The sequence below is a fragment of the Colobus angolensis genome, unplaced genomic scaffold (genome assembly GCF_000951035.1).
Source record: "Colobus angolensis palliatus isolate OR3802 unplaced genomic scaffold, Cang.pa_1.0 Scaffold214, whole genome shotgun sequence".
NCBI lineage: Eukaryota > Metazoa > Chordata > Mammalia > Primates > Cercopithecidae > Colobus > Colobus angolensis.
The window spans coordinates 5735736-5754900 of record NW_012115311.1 but is presented as its reverse complement, the minus strand read 5'-3'; the positions used below and the strand labels follow the sequence as shown (position 1 = coordinate 5754900).

Here is a 19165-nt window from a genome sequence, read left to right as displayed (position 1 = left end):
AGCTTATAAATGGTATTTTGGACTGTAACAAAGCAAATATCACCAAATGGGGCCCCAAGAAGGTAGGAGAGAAGAATAGGCCCCAAGGAAGCACCCCTAGGGCTTAGAAGACAACAATTATTCCATCCTGCCATGAACATGAAAGGTTTCTTCTCCTGGATACCTAAGTCTGGAGTGAGCTCAGAAATACCATATGTGCAAAAGTGCAAAGATAATAAGTGGCTCACGGTGCTGAAACTGGCTACATAACCTCTGTAATAAGTTACTTATAAAACCTCAATAAAACCCAGTGCTGGTCAAATCGAGCTGGAGAGGATGGAGGCTACGGTTACAGGTTAAAGGTAATGAACTTAGTGAATCCATAATTACACAAATGACTTAGAAGGTAGAAAAGAGACTTTTCTATAAAAGCAGATAGGAAAATGAGGTCAACATTTAAAAGTTGATGCAGCTAATAAGCAGATCAGTGGCTGCTGGGCTAGAGATGGGAGCCCAGATTGACTGCAAATGCAGATGAAGGAACTTTCTTGGTCAAAGTGTCTAACACTGGAATGTGGTGATGGTTGCATGACTCTTTGGATTTATTAAAATCATTAAATAATATACTTAAAATGGGTGCTTTTTATGGTATGAAAATTATAGCATTATAAAGTTGTAATCATTTTTTATTTTAAAGTTGACATGTTTTTAAATTTTGTGATATTCACACTCTAAAATAGTTGTACTGTATATCTCTGTGATGTGTTAATTACATTAAAAATGTTCTTTTTCCACTATTGGGAATATACATTTTTATAATAATCTAAAGTAAGATTCTTAAGTTTTTAAAATTACTCTAAATGGATTATTTTCATAATCATTAACAATCCAAACAGGAACCAAAATAGCAAGAAACACTTAGAAGAAATTGAAAGAAGACATTTCAGTAGCTTTCTCAACATTTACTGTCTTTTGGCAACCCAGTCTAACCCTTTTAACAGGGTAGTATATTAATCTTACTGTGTTTAAAGACAACAGATCATAGGAATTTGATAATTTCAGAAGAAAAATATTTTTAAACTCCAGCAGGCACACCAATAAAGCTTAGTAATGAATTGTGAGCATTCTCATCAAAAAAAAAAAAAAAAGATGCACCTGGATTTTATATACTTAAAGTATTTGGAAAACACTATATCATGTCAGATATGATACTGTGGTTAAGAATGTCAGTCTGCCTTGACCAGGTACTAATCACTTGGGCCAGTTACTTTCCCCCTGATTTTGCATCTGTGAAATGGAAATAACAATAGTATCTACTCCCATAATACTGTTAATGGGGTAAAAAAGAGAAATTTTAGTTAGTGCCTGGCATATGGTAAACATTCAAGAAACACTAGCTGCTATTCTACATTTATTGATGTTATTATCCCTGGGCTGGGTTCAACATACAAGATGATTTTATTCTTTTCTACAAAGCCTCACCCCCAGGGACAGATTCAGTCCTTTACCTTCCTGGAATGCCAATTACTCAGCAATCTTCATGTAAACTGGAGAAAATGTTTCCAGCTGTTGTAACAGAAAATGTCTTCCAACTTTTGATTCATTACACAAAGTGTTATCACTCATTTTCTGGCACAGAGCTGGGGCGGTATCCCAGAACTGATCTGACACACTTTCTTCAGCTGATGTCAGACCAAATTATAAGGCAAATAGGACAAAGGAAAAGTCACATGAACAGAATCCATTTACAGTGGGGTCATTCACACTGGTCCTTCCAGGTGAGAGAAGCACTGAGAGAGAGATTTGCAATTATTCAAATGTATAGCATAAAGCTTCATTTTTCTCTTGGAAAAAAAAAAAGTAATTTTAAGACCTAGAAAACAGCATCATTAATGTTGCCAATCCTCAAAATAGATTCACATTTCCTCTGGTTCTTCCTCTAGTTCTCTCATGCCCCAAAATGTAGGTATGTGGGTGCAAACATCTCCAAAGTCAAGTTCTCTTGCATTTTGATAACCTTGTAACGCTTTGAAAGTAACTTCCCTCTCACTTTAACTGACGGTAGAAAATGAACAGGAACTTTACACACCTGATTCCCAATACGCCTCAATGGGAAAGTGCAGGCTCATAAAACTGAGGGCTGGGACATTTAGTATTTATTTTAAGGGCTTCTAAAATCTGCCAGAAGCTTAGAGTACAGGGACTAATTTTAGTGGAAATCTGTTTACTAGCCTGCTGATACACAAAAGTAGGCTTTTAATATTATTTAGATTTTTTTTTTTTTTCTGGAGACAGAGTTTCACTCTTGTTGCCCAGGCTGGAGTGCAATGGCGTGATCTAGGCTCATTGCAACCTCCACCTCCCGGGTTCAAGTGATTCTCCTGCCTCGGCCTCCTGAGTAGTTGGGATTACAGGTGTGTGCCACCACACCTGGCTCATTTTTGTATTTTTAGTAGAGATGGGGTTTCACCACATCGGCTAGGCTGGTCTCGAATTCTGACCTCAGGCAGTCTGCCTGCCTCGGCCTCCCAAAGTGCTGGGATTACACGCATGAGCCACCACGCCTAGCATTATTTGGATTCTTAATGTGCTAGAAGTGTTATTAATTCAACTATAAAGTAAAACACATCTTTCAGTTATTTAAAGTTTGAAGGCAATGTTACTCACAGTGTTTCGACAGTCACATTTTCAAACGGTACAAGGACATCCTCAAATAAGATTAGCTGTATTAATCATCTCCTACTCTCATGAACATACAAATGTGAAAAAGCAAGTTTCTCTAGTAACAAAGCTTGCAGTGAGTCTAAAAGGACTCTTCTCTTAGGATTCTATTGTGAAGAGTTCTCCCAAGTCTTCCCACTGCTCACTGAAAGAAAACTAAGATATTCCCAATGCCTGGCACAGAATCCATGCTGAATCAATGTTTCCTGATGTAACAAGTCTACAAGGACATGCATATTTTAAACATTAAAAGACATTTATGTTAAAAAGCTAAAGCACAATCATCTTAATAAAACCCAGGTGAAACTCTTGATCCAATTTGGCAAAACCAAAGACAACTCTGTGAATAGTCTGTTCACCTAACAGGCTTTGTAACAGGTCTTTGTTTTTTATGGTCACTGTCAATAACTGGCACTCTGCACAATACAATAATGCATGAGATTAGATTTTCTCCAGCTGAACGTATCCCAGAGGCATCACAGCATGATCTTCAGAAATTCTCCCTTTTCCTATAAACTGTTGCCAAATGCAGCAAGGATTTAGTCAATGGATGTATTTTTTTCTCAATACACAGTGGCTAAGTCTACCAATTTGACACAAAATGTAAATAAAGAGAAAAGCAATTTTTGCTATATAAGAAAACGATTGGCCAGGCATGGTGGCTCACACCTGTAATCCCAGCATTTTGGGAGCCCAAGGCGGGAGGATTGCTTGAGTCCAGGCGTTCGAGGCCAGCCTGGACAACATGGCAAAACCCTGTCTCTACAAAAAAAAAGCACACACAAAAATTAGCCAGGCATGGTGGTGCATGCCTGTAGTCCCAGCTGCTTGGGAGGCCGTGGTCAGAGAATTGCTTGGGCCTGGGAGGCGGAGGCTGCAGTGAGCCAAGGTCACGTCACTGTGACCTTGAGTAACCGTGACAGAGTGAGATGCCTGAGTGACAGAGCAAGATCCTGTCTCAAACAAACAAACAAACAAAAATGATGATGTTACCAAGAAACAAAATACAATAAGCCTGCACTACTCCTTTCACAGTAGAGCAATCCCAGAAATGGCCTGAGAAATATGTCAGTAATTTTACTCTTCCCAGGGCCACTGTATCAACCAATGACAGAAACGAACCTTTTACTGGTTCTTTGTGTACGGACCCCACTTATTTCTAGGGCTTATTATTTTTTCCCTAATTTAGAGCTATAACCTCAGAGATGGAATTGACCTTCCCATTAGAAAAAGGCCCTGTTGATGGGGTCGCTGGGCATTGTATGGCTGTTTGCAAAGCCCCGTCTGCCCTAATTGATGTGCAGTCCCTGCCAGCCGCCAGCTGAATTAAATAGGCGACACCGCCTCAGTCTCTTAACCTCCCAGGCTGTGTCATAAGAAAATTACTCTAATTCTGATTACCAGGTGGTTCCTTCACACCAGCTTATCCCATCCATTGTTGTTTTCCACAGTCAAGTCTGCGGTACATAAGACTCTTGGCCACTAAATCCTTGGGCATGCCTAGGAAATCATTACAGCTGGAAATTATTTTCAAGAATCACCCCTCCATTCCTGCACACCTTAAAAACAGCCCACATTGGCCAGGCACAGTGGCTCAAGCCTGTAATCCCAGCACTTTGGGAGGCCCAGATGGGCGGATCACGAGGTCAGGAGATCGAGACCATCCTGGCTAACACGGTGAAACCCCGTCTCTACTAAAAAATACAAAAAACTAGCTGGGCGACGTGGTGGGTGCCTGTAGTCCCAGCTACTCGGGAGGCTGAGGCAGGAGAATGGCGTGAACCTGGGAGGCGGAGCTTGCAGTGAGCTGAGATCCGGCCACTACACTCCAGCCTGGGTGACAGATTGAGACTCCGTCTCAAAAAAAAAAAAAAAAAAAGCCCACGTCTTTCTGGGCATCGTCCATGTTGGGAATTGTCTCACGCATAGGGACTCCATCTGATAATAGTCGAAGACTGAAAATCTGTTCTCAGTACCAGTTAATGACTTCCATTCATTCCCACAGAAGACACCCAGAAGCAGCACAGGGATCATATTCAGTTTGTGCAGCGTATTGCAGGGAGATACAGACAACTTCTAACAGCACGCCTGTGCACTTTGTGGCATTAATCTCTTCCTGGGGATCCCTGTTTCCACAGTGTTTGTTCAGCCTTCCTGCCTCTTTAACCTACGTTTATTCTCCATACAGGAAGCCATCCACCCTCCACATGAGGCAGCCCACTGAGGCTAGATTGCAGTGAGAACACATTTCACACGAATGCGCTGGCTGCTTTCCAGAACGTTGTTGCTGGAAATCATATCTTGCCATCTGATGTCAACATTGGCATTAGGATGCTAATAAAACTGCAAAATCAGCTAAAACTGATGTTTAATGCATCTACCATGTAGCAACAGCCAGGGTTCGCCATCTTTAGGGCTTTGCATTCTGATGTTCCATTCATACTCTTCAGTCTCCTGAGCAGCACTTCTGAAACTTAAATGTGAATATACACAGCCCGAGAATCTTGTTGAAATCACATTCTGACTTAGTAGGTCTGTGTGGGGCCTGAGGGTCTGCATCTCTACCTGGTCCCTGGTGGCCTTGCTGCTACTGTCTTGGGACCACTCTTGGTACTGAGGTTTTTAGTTATTTATTTATTTAATTAATTTTTTTTTTTTTCTTTTGAGACGGAGTCTCACTCTGTCACCCAGGCTGGGCTGGAGTGCACTAGCGCCATCTCGCCTCACTGCAACCTCCGCCTTTGAGGTTCAAGTGATTCTCCTGCCTCAGCCTCCCGAGTAGCTGGTATTACAGGCATCCACCACCACACCCAGCTAATTTCTGTATTTTAGTAGAGATAGAGTTTCACTGTGTTGGCCAGGCTGGTCTCGAACTCCTGATCTCAAGCGATCCGCCCCTCTCAGCCTCCCAAAGTCTTGGGATTACAGGCATGAGCCACTGTACCTGGCTGGCAGTGAGGTTTTTAAGAACACTGATGAAGCATACACCTGTGCACACAGCAGAACTCTTTACAACTTATTTCTGTTGTGTAAGCAGTTTCTAGGTTCCAGACTCTCACTGTGAAAAAGCATCAGAAGTAAAATGTCTAGTCTAATTTTTTTTTTAAAGCTAGTGCTTACCTTGAGTTATTTTCTTCCTGGAAGGTTTGCGTGTGTGTTTTGTTTTGTTTTGTTTTTAATAAAAAAGTCAATTGTATGTTACTATCTGCCAAGGCAAGTTTAGTTTATGGTCTTCCAAGTACAGACAAAAGGAATGGAAAGATCTCTTGTTGGGGCACTCCTAGCCCTGTAATCTACTTGTTAAAGGATGAGCCACAAGTTAAAACTAAGAAATGTCATTTAACAAACTGTAAGCATCTAATGAGGGTAGTCGTGAATACAGAAATCAACAAAGCACTATCTTCTTTCTCCGGGATATTTTGGTCTCACACAGGTGTACAGACAGTTCTAATGCCAAGCAGAAGTGATTATCCACAGAAAGAGAACGACCCTGTGTTTTTCCCTCAGGGAGGAACTCATAAAAGATCATGGTGACTGTGCTCCCATTGACCTAAAAATCCTGTTACCTGGCATTTACAAAAACTAGACTGGACTTATGGAATCAGACATGTTTTGAAAAATGTGACTTTTTTTCTAAGAGGATTCTAGACAGAGCAGATGGAGTCTGAGATACTTTTAACCTCCAGTAACTGAAGACACTGAACAGCACCTCAAGAATTGCTACTTTACATGCTGTTTCCTTCTCGATCGGACTTTGGAACATGATTACTATCAGCCACAAGTCAGAAGACAGACAAAAGAGGCTCTACAGACAAGTCACAAGAGAGGAAAGCACACTGGGAAACCTGGCTTCAGGGGCTCTGACCCTGGACAATGAAATAACAAAGTTAGAGAGGGGATGGTTTGATATGTTTCTCACATGAATGTGCAGACTGTCCCCTGAAGGTAGCAGCAAGGAACCAAACTGCACACAGAGTGGGATCTGAGGTTTTTGTTGTTGTTGTTTTTGTTTTTGTTTGTTGTTCGTTTGTTTTAAAGAAAAAGACAGGGCCAGGTGCCGTGGCTCACACCTGTAATTCCAGCACTTTGGGAGGGTGAAGCCAGCAGATCACTTGAGGTCAGGAGCTCAAGACCAGCCTAGCCAACATGGTGAAACCTCGTCTGTACTAAAAATACAAAAATTAGCTGGGTGTGGTGGCATGCACCTGTAATCCCAGCTACTTGGGAGGCTGAGACAGGAGAATCACTTGAGCCTGGGAGGTGGAGAAGTTGCAGTGAGCTGAGATTGCACCACTGCACTCCAACCTGGGAGACAGAACAAGATTCCTGTCTCAAAAAAAAAAAGAAGACAAAGGAAAAAAGACCAAAATATGAACAAGGGCCATCTTCTCAACATGACTGTGGGTAATTTTAATTTATCTTAATATTTTCCCATTTCCTTCAAAATTCTTTACAAGGATTATATATTAATCTTACAAAGGACAAGACCAATTAAAAAATAAATCTCCCATCTGTTCTTTTGTTTCTAAGGCATGTTGTTTACAACATAGTTCCTATTTAAAATTGGATTTTTAAAGTTCCATTTAATTTCTGAAACAGACTTCTTTCATTTAATTTAGTTTCAACGATTTAAAAACTAATCAGGAAAATCTGATGCAACATATTATGCTCTACCACCACAAACACCCTTGAATACTGCAGGTTTGTGTCTCTGCAATAATTAGGCCAGATGCTTTTCATGCACATCTCCTATTGGCCCATCACCAATTTTTAAATCCATGGGACATATTGATCAATTCTTCTCTTTATTCACTGGATGGCTAAGGCAATGTCAGGAAGGTTTAGAGCAATTCTCCTGACTCAGACGGCGAGATGTTTCTAACAGAATATCTATTGTTCCCCCACAAAATGAAAGTGCTTTCAATAGCGAAAATGATCTAAAATTGGCAGATGCATTCTTTTTCTTTTCTACACTAGAGTCTTTCATGAAGAAGCCCTAGCTAGAAACAAGCACCATGGTGCGGTGTGCATGGTAATGTAGTGTGTGGTCACACTGCAGAGGGCACCATCATCATTTATGGCTACCCACGACCACAGCCCAGCGTGACCAAGGCAGCTCCTATATGGCCATGACCATAGGAGGGAGTTGTCAATTTTACATGGGGAAGATAGGAAATATTTCACAGACAAGGCCACCTTTGAGCTGAATCTTGAGAAATGAGTAGGTTCTTGCTTTGCAGAGCTGGGGTTCATGAGATTACCTTCAATTATCAATGTAATCATCAATGTAAATATATATAGCAATGAGTCCAGTGCCAGGCACAGAGAAGGTTTTCAACAAATGATACTAATAGTAACATTACTTTCTTGGGGGATGGATTACCAATAGAAAGATACCTTTAAGGAATGACCTGTACCATTGAAGAAGAAAGTGAATAAATTATCTGCATTGCATTCACAACTGAATGACAATAAATGGGATGATAAAAATACAGTCGTTAGTAGTTCAGGTACAGTAATTCACTTACAATGGAAACAGTGCAAAATGACCAATTCCACATTCATGGTATTATACAACTACAAGGGTCTTATATTTTTAGGAAAGCCTGGAATATGAGAACAGAAGGCAGAAGGACTGATATTGTTAGAGGACCTACCACGTGTTAAGCCAAGGCCTTTATATACATATTTTGCCAATTAATTATCACCCCAATATTATGAGGTATGCATTACTATGCCATCTTAAAGAAGAGGAAATGGAGATTCAGAGAGTTTACCTGATTTGACAGAGGTCACACCACTAATGAGTATTCGAGTCAGGATTTGACTTTATATTAGTAAGTGTCTCACTTCAAATTCCATGCTCTTTTTATTCTATCATGAAGCATTTCCATGTGAAAAGCCACATATACAAAGGAAAATATGATTAGTCATTATAAAAGGATAATTTAAAACAGCGAGTCCCTTGAGCACATTTAAAATATGATTTTTTTCCAAAAGCAACTTAGGTGTCAGCATTTCCATTATAACAACTACCAACAATTGGGTACCAATCACAGTGCTACATTTGCCACGTGAATTGTTTCATTTAGTCCTTGTGACAACTTATAAAGCAAGCATTATTATCATTATTATTATTCACAATATATGGATGATGAAACTGAGGATTATCAGGGCGTGAACTATTTCCAATAGGAGGATAAATTTCACCGTGCCCAGAGTAGAGGACAGATTCGAACTCAAGTCTATAATTCTATGGAACTAATGATTTTCCTCTGTGTCATGTTATCACATATATCTATACTTAATTTATAGCATACATAAGCAAATTTCCTCATTCTAAGTAAATTCAATATACAGAAATTGTAAACTTAACTAATCAGTAAGTTGGGTAGGCTAACTAAATTTTCCAGGCTTGGATGAAAAACCACAAGCTAGATTTTCCAGACTGAAATCTCAGTCCAGGCTCAGCTGAATTTTTTTGTTTGTTTGTTGCAGGGATAACTGACTGACCAGTTGACTTTAAAGTCCAAGTTCTTTCCATCATCCCAACATGCTCCTGCCAGACAGAAAAGGCTCACAGGCCAGGTCAGGGCTCCAGCTGTCATTGAAGCAAGAGAAGTCACCACCAGAAGGCAATCACAAAGCCAGTAGACTTGTAAACGTCCCCCAGATGCTCTCAACACACTATGGAAGGGCTTTAGAAAATCTGTCTTCAGTACAGCAGTGAAACACTAAGAGAACTTAGCATTCATTTTACAGCGAGCTAGAATGCAATTTACAGAAAACTGACTTTTGCTAAAAGGAATCTAAGCCTTAAAATATACCTCACTGCAGGTACCTATAATTGATCACATCCTCAGAGGAGCTCAAAGTGAAAAAAAAAAGGATTTAAAATCTTCCCAATTTGAAGGCACTAATATCTACATAAGGACAGGTGTAGCTCATGAGTCCTGAATATTGACCAAAGATATGTGACCTAAAATAGCACATTCTATTCTGAACACTTTAATTCTATAAGTGAAGTGTCATTATGATTCTTAAACTTCTTTTTCTTTGAAATCATCTATTTCCATCAATTCATAGCTCTAATAAATCATGAGGATGGTTTAACATGTGCTCTGAGCTTTTGTAGAAAAGTTTAATTTGACATTTTAAAGTATAAGCTAAATTACTTGTATCAACTGCTTTTTTACTCCAATTGCAAACAAAACTAAAAAGTATTACATTCCCTTTTACTACATAGGTAAGTGTAGCAAATCAATAGTACACAATCTTTATACCAAGAATGAAGGGTTTTAATATGCTTGCAGAAGTTAATTAGAACTGTCACAGAAAAGTTCTACTAATAAAAAAGGAAAAATACCACTGCTGTTAACAGCTACAGAAAACCTCCTTTTCCATTCCAAATAAATCCTATCAGATTCTAAATGTTTTACATTTTATCTGGAAACCTCTAGTTTCCACATTTTCTATGCTTATCAACTCCTATAGCCAAGGTCAGATGTAATAATAATTTGGAGCAGTTTTTTCACTTGTAAGAGGAAGACATACATTAAGCGCTGTAAACTCAAGAGTGGACCAAATTATTTTTACTTCAGATTAGAATTAGATATTGAAAGCCAAAAGGAAGAAAATAAAGACCATTTTGTGATGTCTGATTCATAGATTCCTATTAATCATCATTACCATTTCCTGTAATCAAATAAACTCCTATATTAAACACCTAAAATAAATGGCAGCAATTACTGATTCATTTACAAGCATCTTTTGAGCTTTACGTTTACAACAGGCAATAAGGATTCATGATCAAAAGATACAGAGAAGAGGTAATAATGGATTAATTTATCAACAGCTACTGGGATGTCCTCAAAATGGCAGTTATGATGCTTTCTCATGGTTTACCATCTAAATCAGTTTATGACTACCCTTACTTCAGCTGAGTAATTCCTAATGTTTTCCATATTGGGAAAACAATACATGGTTTGCTCACTCTAGCATGCTAGCAGTGGTAGATTTTATAAAGTCCATGGCCTATGTGAAATGTCTTTAAGATAAAAATATAACATCCCTCAGTTTTTTTCTCTTCACTAAAGCATGCTGCAATGTTGTACGGATCTTTGATGTTGAAAAGCAGATAAGATAGGGATGTGCATTTGTTTTCTACTTAAAGAGCTATCTATTTTGTCACTGCTATATTTCAGTGGGAAGGGGGTCATTGGGAAGTGCCCTGTCTATGTTCTTTATAGTGTAAATCACCTACTTAGGCACTAGCTGTTCTATGTTTCTAAGGAAGGATTCAAGAACCACAGATTAAGCAGCTCAAGAAAGCCAGATTTGCTTTTCCATAAAAGGAGTCAGGAGATATGCAAGGGTATCTTTGTAGCAAATCTGGTAACTTTTAGGCTTATTTTAAGCACTTAAAAAACAATTATACTCCAAATGTCCTCTGGGAGGAACTGCTTGGCAGGTTAAGTGAATAACCCACAGCAAAGTTCCAACATCCAGAGCTTGGGCTTGGGCAAGAGGAAGAGACTCTCAGACTCTCAGATCCCGCAAATCCTCCCCTTGAACATGGGTTCAGGGGACATGATTTTAACTGTCAGCTAGAAAATGTCCCTTTTTCTTCTTTGGAGGTCTCTAACCAAGGCCCAGATTTAAAAAAAAAAAAAATGCATCACTGAAATTAAGGCATGGTAAGTGCTTCCTTGAACTCCCAGCCATGCCAGCAAAACGACTGATGACGTGGTGAGCAGTCACCCTGAAAGTTGTAAGGAAGACAAGGAAGGTCGGGGCAACCATTTACTGAAGCTTCAGTGCCCCTGAATAAAGAATGGAGCTGAAATTATTAGAAAGGGTTTGCTCACACATAGGCTGCTTATGAACCACAACGGTCATCTTGGCCAATTGTAGCTTCCTGCAAAATCTTTTCTAGATTGTGCAGCATTTCCAAAACGTTCATTTCCTTATCTCAGTCTAAAAACATCAAGAAAAGTACTGTTTGATGAACTCCTCGCTTAGGGCTAACACAAACCCAAGAGGCAATGGAGCAAGGAGTGGTGGAAGAAACAAGTGAGAACGGCATGTGGTCTATTCCCTCCAGTGTCCGTCTCCTCTGGGTAACAGATTAAACAGCAGGCTCCGGCTTTCATGGTTCCATTGTCCAAAATCCCAGCATCAACAGTTTTCATGCCATGGATATACCTGCAGGCTGCCCTAAGGCAATCTACAAAACCGTCTTCCTCTCTACCCATTTACTCAAAGCACTCAAGCAATTCATTTTTTTAAACAATTCTACTTTCTCAATCCAAAAACATGAAATTCTTTACTGGGCATTGGAATTCCCATATTGTTCATGGAGCTGATGTGAGGGTTCAGTTAAACTATTTTTTAAAAAGGTGGGACAAGTCATCTTAGGGTGACATCTTGTTGGCAGCATAAGGACCCTGATGTCACCACAGGCAGGTCAAGATGGTAGCAGTGCAGGTGCCACCCCACTATGGCCAAGCATTATTCCATAGGATAGCATGGAGGAAAGTGGTTTATTCTCAGAGGATTATCAAGCCTCAGTCTCTGCCAGTGTTGTCAAAAATTCTATTCTAACAAACTGCTTATGAGACAGATTTCTCTTTTGAGCCAAAATGATTCCAAAGACTCCTGGGGTCCATGAGGAAGCATCTTTGTTCCCACTGGGCACCCAAGGAATAAGTCTTTATGTTCTTTCCACTTAATCATCCAATTCCTCTGCAGCTTTCCACTGGTCCTGCTATGACAAGAACATGCCAACACTAGGGGAAATGCCATAGCAGCAAACTGAATGCTTGACAAAACAACAGTTGAGCCCCACAGACAGCAGAATGATTGCAGGAAAAAAAGGACAGAGCAGAAATATTTCAGATGATATTCCTTGGACAGATTACTCCCTTAACAATTCTTTCTCAATACATTTGCGTCAGTTTGGTGCTTTAACATAATCTAAAGTGGTACAGTGGTTAGCAGCACAAGCTCTGGAGCAAGACCAGTTTAAATCATAGCTGTGTGGTCTTGGGCATGTTTTTAACAAGTTCTGTGCCTTAGTGTTCTAATCTGTTAAATGGGGATAATAAGCAAGTTGTTATGAGGATTAAACATGCTAATATATGCAAAGCACTTAGAACAATGCTCAGTAAAGCTATCATCATTATATATCCAAATTGCTATCGCATGTATCATCATAGTTGACACACAAGCACTCTATAAGATACAGGTAATCATTTTATCTGTGTTTCACTGATGAGGATAATGAGGTTCAGTTAAGTGTTTTGCTAAAAACATAAGGAATCTATGACTGAGCCAAGACTTGAATCCTGGTCTTTTGACATTAAACCTGGGATTCCTTCCCATGACTTCGGGTTATTTACATGTAAACCACAGCAAACTAGCCGTTATCAAATACTGATACTAGACAAATTCAGTAAGGAAGAAAACAATTGAGAACATCATACCTATTCTAGGGACTCTAGGGATCCTGAAATAAACAAAATTAAATAATCAGCTGATGGCAAATTTTAGCTAAAGTCATTAAAGCTGATTTTTAGATTCAGAGTAGCAATTTGGAGCTACCAAAATTCTGAAGTGAGGCAGGGAGAGGGAACATTTATCCATATGTATTCTTTGCTCTAATGAGACACTTTATAAAAATATTTACTTGAATAGGTATATATTTATGAAAATAGATGAACTCTCATCTTGAGAAAATTCAATATGTGAAAATTCAGAACTACAAGATGTTTGAATAACTCATTAGAAATGGAGCCAGTGAAGGGTTTAAATGTGTAAAGGTGAAGTTTGCCATCTTATTGCTACTATAACTCACAAGCCAGCATGAACTTTCTGGTCATTGAAGGATTGATGACATTTAGGCTACAGACTCTTAAATCTAGAAGACTAGATCTCATTCAGTAGAGAATCTCATCCATTAGAATCCTTATCCTCATGATACTTAGGGCAAGGGTTATCAGACAAGCAAAAGATGGTAAATACAAATGAACAACTGGCACATATTCCTTCTTTCCTAATGAATTTTATAATTTAGAGTATCTGAATGAATCCCTAAGGGAAGTATTTTTTCATGACTAATACTCTTTCTAGGATTAGCATCTATTTCTAATTCAGAAAGTTTGAACGTGCTACCCTTTAAGAACTTGGAGGAGTCTTCTATTTAATAAGATCAGTTTTTTAATTCATGAGTCATTTTAATTTTAGTATTTTCTATACATATAAATCATTCAAATTATCCCTCCAAAAAAATTTTTTTAAAGCATTTTGATAGCACCACATTAAAAACTAAACTTCCATCAAAGATAGTGTGCTCAAAAATGTAATCTGGTAAACTCTGAATAACTAGTAAATCATGCTGTACATATAATCAATGTTTTTTTTAATTCAACTCACCATCAAGGTTCTGCCAAACCTTTTCAAAAATAATCCACCCAAGACAACAAAAGGTGATGCTTCCTTTGGATTCATCTGACCAATTCACATTAAAATGATCACTCATCCAAGTCAACTGATGTTCATTCTGTAGCTAAAAAACCTCCCTTTTATTTTAACACTGAAAAATACAAGATAAATACTATTCTAGAAATATGACTTTAAAGCTATCCAGATGGAAATATGTCATTTCTTAGATACATATTTTAAAATCTATAAAATGAGATTTCACCAGTGAACGAACACTACAAAGACTTAAAATCACAAAATATTTAGGTCAAAGAAATAAGTTAGAATTGTCCCTACTGGTCACAGTTTACTTCCATACCTCAGTCATCCTTAAGGCTATAAGACCTATGAGAAAACTGAAAACAGATGACAGAAAAGAACCATTATGTTAAGCAAATAATAAATGAAAAAGTAGAAATGCCTGAGTAATTATTTAATCTTCAAAGATATGCATTTTTTTTCTTACTTTATTCCTAAGAATAATCCTGCTCAACTCAAACTTCTGACTGTTCTAGGGCCAGCAAGTACATATTTGTTGATTTAAGTCACCCAGGTCTTTTAACAACTTGAGCAAAATGTATGCTTTAACCACGTACACCCTCCAACTCCCTGGTTCTTGCATCAAAGGCAAAGTCACATCACAATACGTCTCTTACCTGTTTCCCATCCAATGTGTACAGGCGTTTCACCACTCCTGAGTCCAGCTTGATGGCATCAGTGATATCAGTGAGGACCTGCTCAAAGGAATGAGCCGTTTTCTTGTTCAGCAGAATCCTGACAGCTTTCCGCGGCTTCACACCACTTCTGATGATGGTGACCAGCTTGGGCCGAATGAAATCCTTATTCTCTCGCACCTCTGAAGGGCTCCCTTTGGCAGTGGCCAGTGAAGACACCGCCCGAGAAGCCGAGGTGGTCTTGACATTCACTGACCAGTTGGGGTTCACGTTCTTGGTGTACTCCAGTTTCTTGAAGGGCTCTATTGAGCCACATACATAACTCTCTCCTAAGGAAGAGAGAAATATATTTAAATTTAAACTAAAATATACCCATTTCTTTTTTCCTACTTATCCTCTCTTTTGCCTTTTCTGCTTAGGGGCAAGAGCTAGCCCTGACTTTTCAAACAATGGAAGCATGATTAATCATCAGGGATAAAGAAAGATTTCTGATTGCTAGTCTGGCACTGTCAGTAACAGATCCACATCCTGGAAAAACAAAACAAAACATTATTCCTCCATTTCCTCATCTTAAGGTTGGTGATAGGAATGCTGATCCGCTTGAAAAGACCTTAGAGAAGTGTGAAAGTGAATTTAAAATAGAAAATATTCTGTGGGAATTAGAGATATTTAAATTTGCAGAAAACCTCAAAATCGGAAGTACCTACATTTGCTACCAGAGATAATTTAAACACTAAGATTGAATCAGAATACAGCATCTAAAAATAGTCATATAATTTATGAATTTGATGAGAGGTGATGCTAAAGATTTTGTAAAGCCCAGTAAAGTTCCAAAAGCAAGCAAATAATCACCCTTCCTTTCTCTCATCTACGTAGTGCCAATCACAGTGATCCACACACACTGTAAAGTCAATTCATACTTGTCCGTAAGTAAAAGGTTTTAGAAGTGTTCAACATACAAACTACAGCTTCAAAAATGGGCTCTAAAATAAATATAAATAAATTTTTATTAAAAATGACACCTTAGCAGGAAATTTTTCAATGAAAATAATCAGACTATTAAGTAGATGTAGATCACACACAAAAAAAAGAAAAACATGAACCAAGAGACAACAAATTGTAAAATGACGAATTCTAAATACATATTTCATAAAGTTAGGTCAAAGCCTTTGGAAATTAAAGATTTTGTAATGGCTTTTTTTTCTGTGTTAATAAGTTTTGTAACTAGGAATAGGTAAAAATGCTGAAAGTCCTTCATAATTGCAGGTAAAATGACCTAGGTCTAATCTAACACAGTCCATTGACTTTTATCTAAGTCCTTATTTTATTTTTAAATTAACAGCAAACATCCAAGGCCAAAGAACAAGTAGTCACATAAAAATAACTGAAGCAGACCTTCAAAAGTTAAAAAGAACAGTTATACATGTCATTGAACACTTGTTTTGCAGATGTTCTTAAAATATCCTATAATGTGTATACAGACACATTATGCCTCACTAGAAGTTGTATGAATAGCACAAGTTTAACCAACCCCCTTTCTATTCACCTGGCATATCATGACTTGTCTCAGCTATGCCTTTCTCAAGAGTTCAGTAAACATCAAAAACATATATGGATTTTTGATATTTACTTAAATTCTGAGAAAGGCATATTTGGGTACTACAGAAACAGCAGTGCTTTTGGAGGTTTCATGGAGTGATGACCTGAACATGAGAGTGGGAAGAGAGAATTGGAAATTCGGGCTCAAAACCTGGCCTCTCCAAGCACGTGACTTTGGACAAGTCCCTCAGATTTCTGGGTGGTGGTTTATTTATCTATAAAATAAAACCTCATTAGGTTTTTATGAAGATCAAATTAGAAGATAGAGATCAAAGTGATCTCAGATGCAAACTTGCTATGTAAGTGAAAGTGACCTGAGGCTATATTACCCTAATCGTGCAGTAAGCCTGAAAGAAAAATTTAAAAACAAAATGACTAGAAATCAGTAAGCAGGTCTTATATTGAACAGTTACCAGTGGACACCACGTTGGGTCCATGTCAATGTGAGAATGCCCCCAACATTCCCCAGTGAGACACACAGCATGTAACTGAGCTGGTAAAGCTAGCCTTTGTCAGAATTCTGTGCTAATTGAAGATATACAATTGTCTGATCATTTTTAAGTTTATATACTAAGCTAATAACTAAAAGAAAAACAAAGATATAGAGAGTACATTTCAACAAAAATTTAAAAAATGTATTAGAAGAGGGAGCAGCTTTAAAGAACATAGCAACATGGAATGAGTTTGTTAAAAGAGAAAATAAACACTTTTAAAAAATATCTTCTTAGATAAAGCACCCTGAAAATGTTTAAAAGCATAAGAAAGTTCTGCAGTGACACTGAGAAGGCATTGCTGGTTTGGTTCAAGCAACAATGATCAGAAGAAATATGTGTTTAATCTGTGCTGTAAATGTGAGGCTCCTCTGCCGGATAATCAGATTTAAAGACTGGAATGAGAATCTTAGAGAAGGATGTGAGACTCCAGTAACAGATGATACTGTGCTAACAGGAAAGCAACAGCTAAAGGAAGGAGAAGGAGCTGCCACCAAATCCAAGATCACACACCACAGTCATTCAGAGTCTGCGACAGTATTCAGGAATTCAGGAAAGGCCCAGATGGATTTCCTTATGCTAATAAATTTCCATTGATTTCCTTATGCTGGTGAATTTCCATTTTATCATGCAAAGAAATTTCCATTAAATCATTTGAATCCATGTTTTAGCTATTTTTACTGTAATCGTAATACTGAACTTCTCTCTGCCACAAGAGATGTGGTTCCTGCCTTAACATAGTTAAATTAAAGTTGGTTGTATTTTCTGATTTTGTAAAAAATAGCTTTTCAATTCATGGGCTAATTATCATCGATTATTATAAATTAACAAATATGATTGTTCTGAATGAAGAAAACATAGTTTTGCTTTGGTCAAATAGCTCTGGATATCCAGTGTTCAGTCTTTTCCTTAGTGAGACTGAGATTTAAGAGACAAGTTATAATCTTGTTTAAATAATCATTTTTAGAGAGCATTCAAGTATTGACACGAGGTATGCGTGCTAAGTGCCATTCAAAAATAACAAGACAGGGCCAAACATGGTGGCTCACACATGTAGTCCCAGCTACTTGTGGGGCTGAGGTGGGAGTATCGCTTGAGCCTGGGTGGATGAGGCTGCAGTGAGCCATGATTGTGCTACTGCACTCCAACCTGGGCAACAGAGCGAGATCCCATCTCTCTTTATTTAAAAAACAAACAAACAAACAAAATAACATGATAAAGTAAGCTTATAATTACTGTAGTATACTTCCTCTTACATACACTAAGCCACCCCACATTCCAAAGTCTTTTGGTATAACTTTTACTGCAACAGTGAAATAAAACTGAATTTATCTAAAACAAACAAACAAAAAAACCAAGGTATTTTTCAACAAAATAGCCCAAAATTAGGTTTGGAAGCTTTGCATTACTTCCTATAGGTGAACTTGAACAAGGATGGCATGATTGCAAAACTCTTAGAAATGGTACCGGAAATTACAAAACATCATGATTTTTTGGTTGGTTGTCATACAACCATTTTTTTTTTTCAGTTTGTTCAAGCCCTAAAGATTCTATGATAAGACTGATTCTTCACTTGAAATTTAATACTCTGGGATCTAAGACACCCCAACAAATAGCAAGAACTGCTGAAGCAGCGTCTGCCTGAATTTTGTTGTAGCATTTATGAAGGCCAAAAACTAATCTTTGTTTTTAAGTAGAGAGAGAAAGAAAATGACAGTTTTTTTAAAAGGTAAGGAAATAAAGCATGAAATTATGTTTGGATCCAACTGATACTAAAATATCAGAATATGGTAATTTATTTCCTGAAAGATTTCAGTATTTTCAGAAAGTTGGAGGGTAAAATAACATCTAAGTAAGAATATTAGATTATTTTTAAGATACTGAAGAATCCTTGTTTAAAAAATCATCTATGTATTTTTATTTTTATGTTTTGTTTTTTATTTTTGTGAGACAGAGTCTCACTCTGTCACCCAGGCTGGAGTGCAGTGGTGTGATCTCAGCTCACTGCAACCTCTGCCTCTTGAGTCCAAGCAATTCTCCTGCCTCAGCCTCCTGAGCAGCTGGGATTACAGGCATGCACCAACACGCCCAGTGAATTTTTATATTTTTAGTAGAGACAGGATTTCATCACGTTGACACTCCTGGCCTCAAATTCCTGGTCTCAAGTGATCCACCCACCTCGGCCTCCCAAAGTGCTGGGATTACAGGCATGAGCCACCA

At 38.2% G+C, this 19165-nt stretch overlaps 1 protein-coding gene across 1 annotated transcript in view; it reads right to left on the bottom strand.

Moving 5' to 3' along the window:
• DCLK1 (doublecortin-like kinase 1) overlaps positions 1-19165 on the bottom strand; it is a 354978-nt gene that overhangs the window by 319687 nt on the left and 16126 nt on the right. The window contains exon 3 of the mRNA XM_011943027.1: positions 14838-15184. Within this exon, the coding sequence (XP_011798417.1) occupies positions 14838-15184 (347 nt within the window). The remainder of the gene's footprint in view (positions 1-14837; positions 15185-19165) is intronic.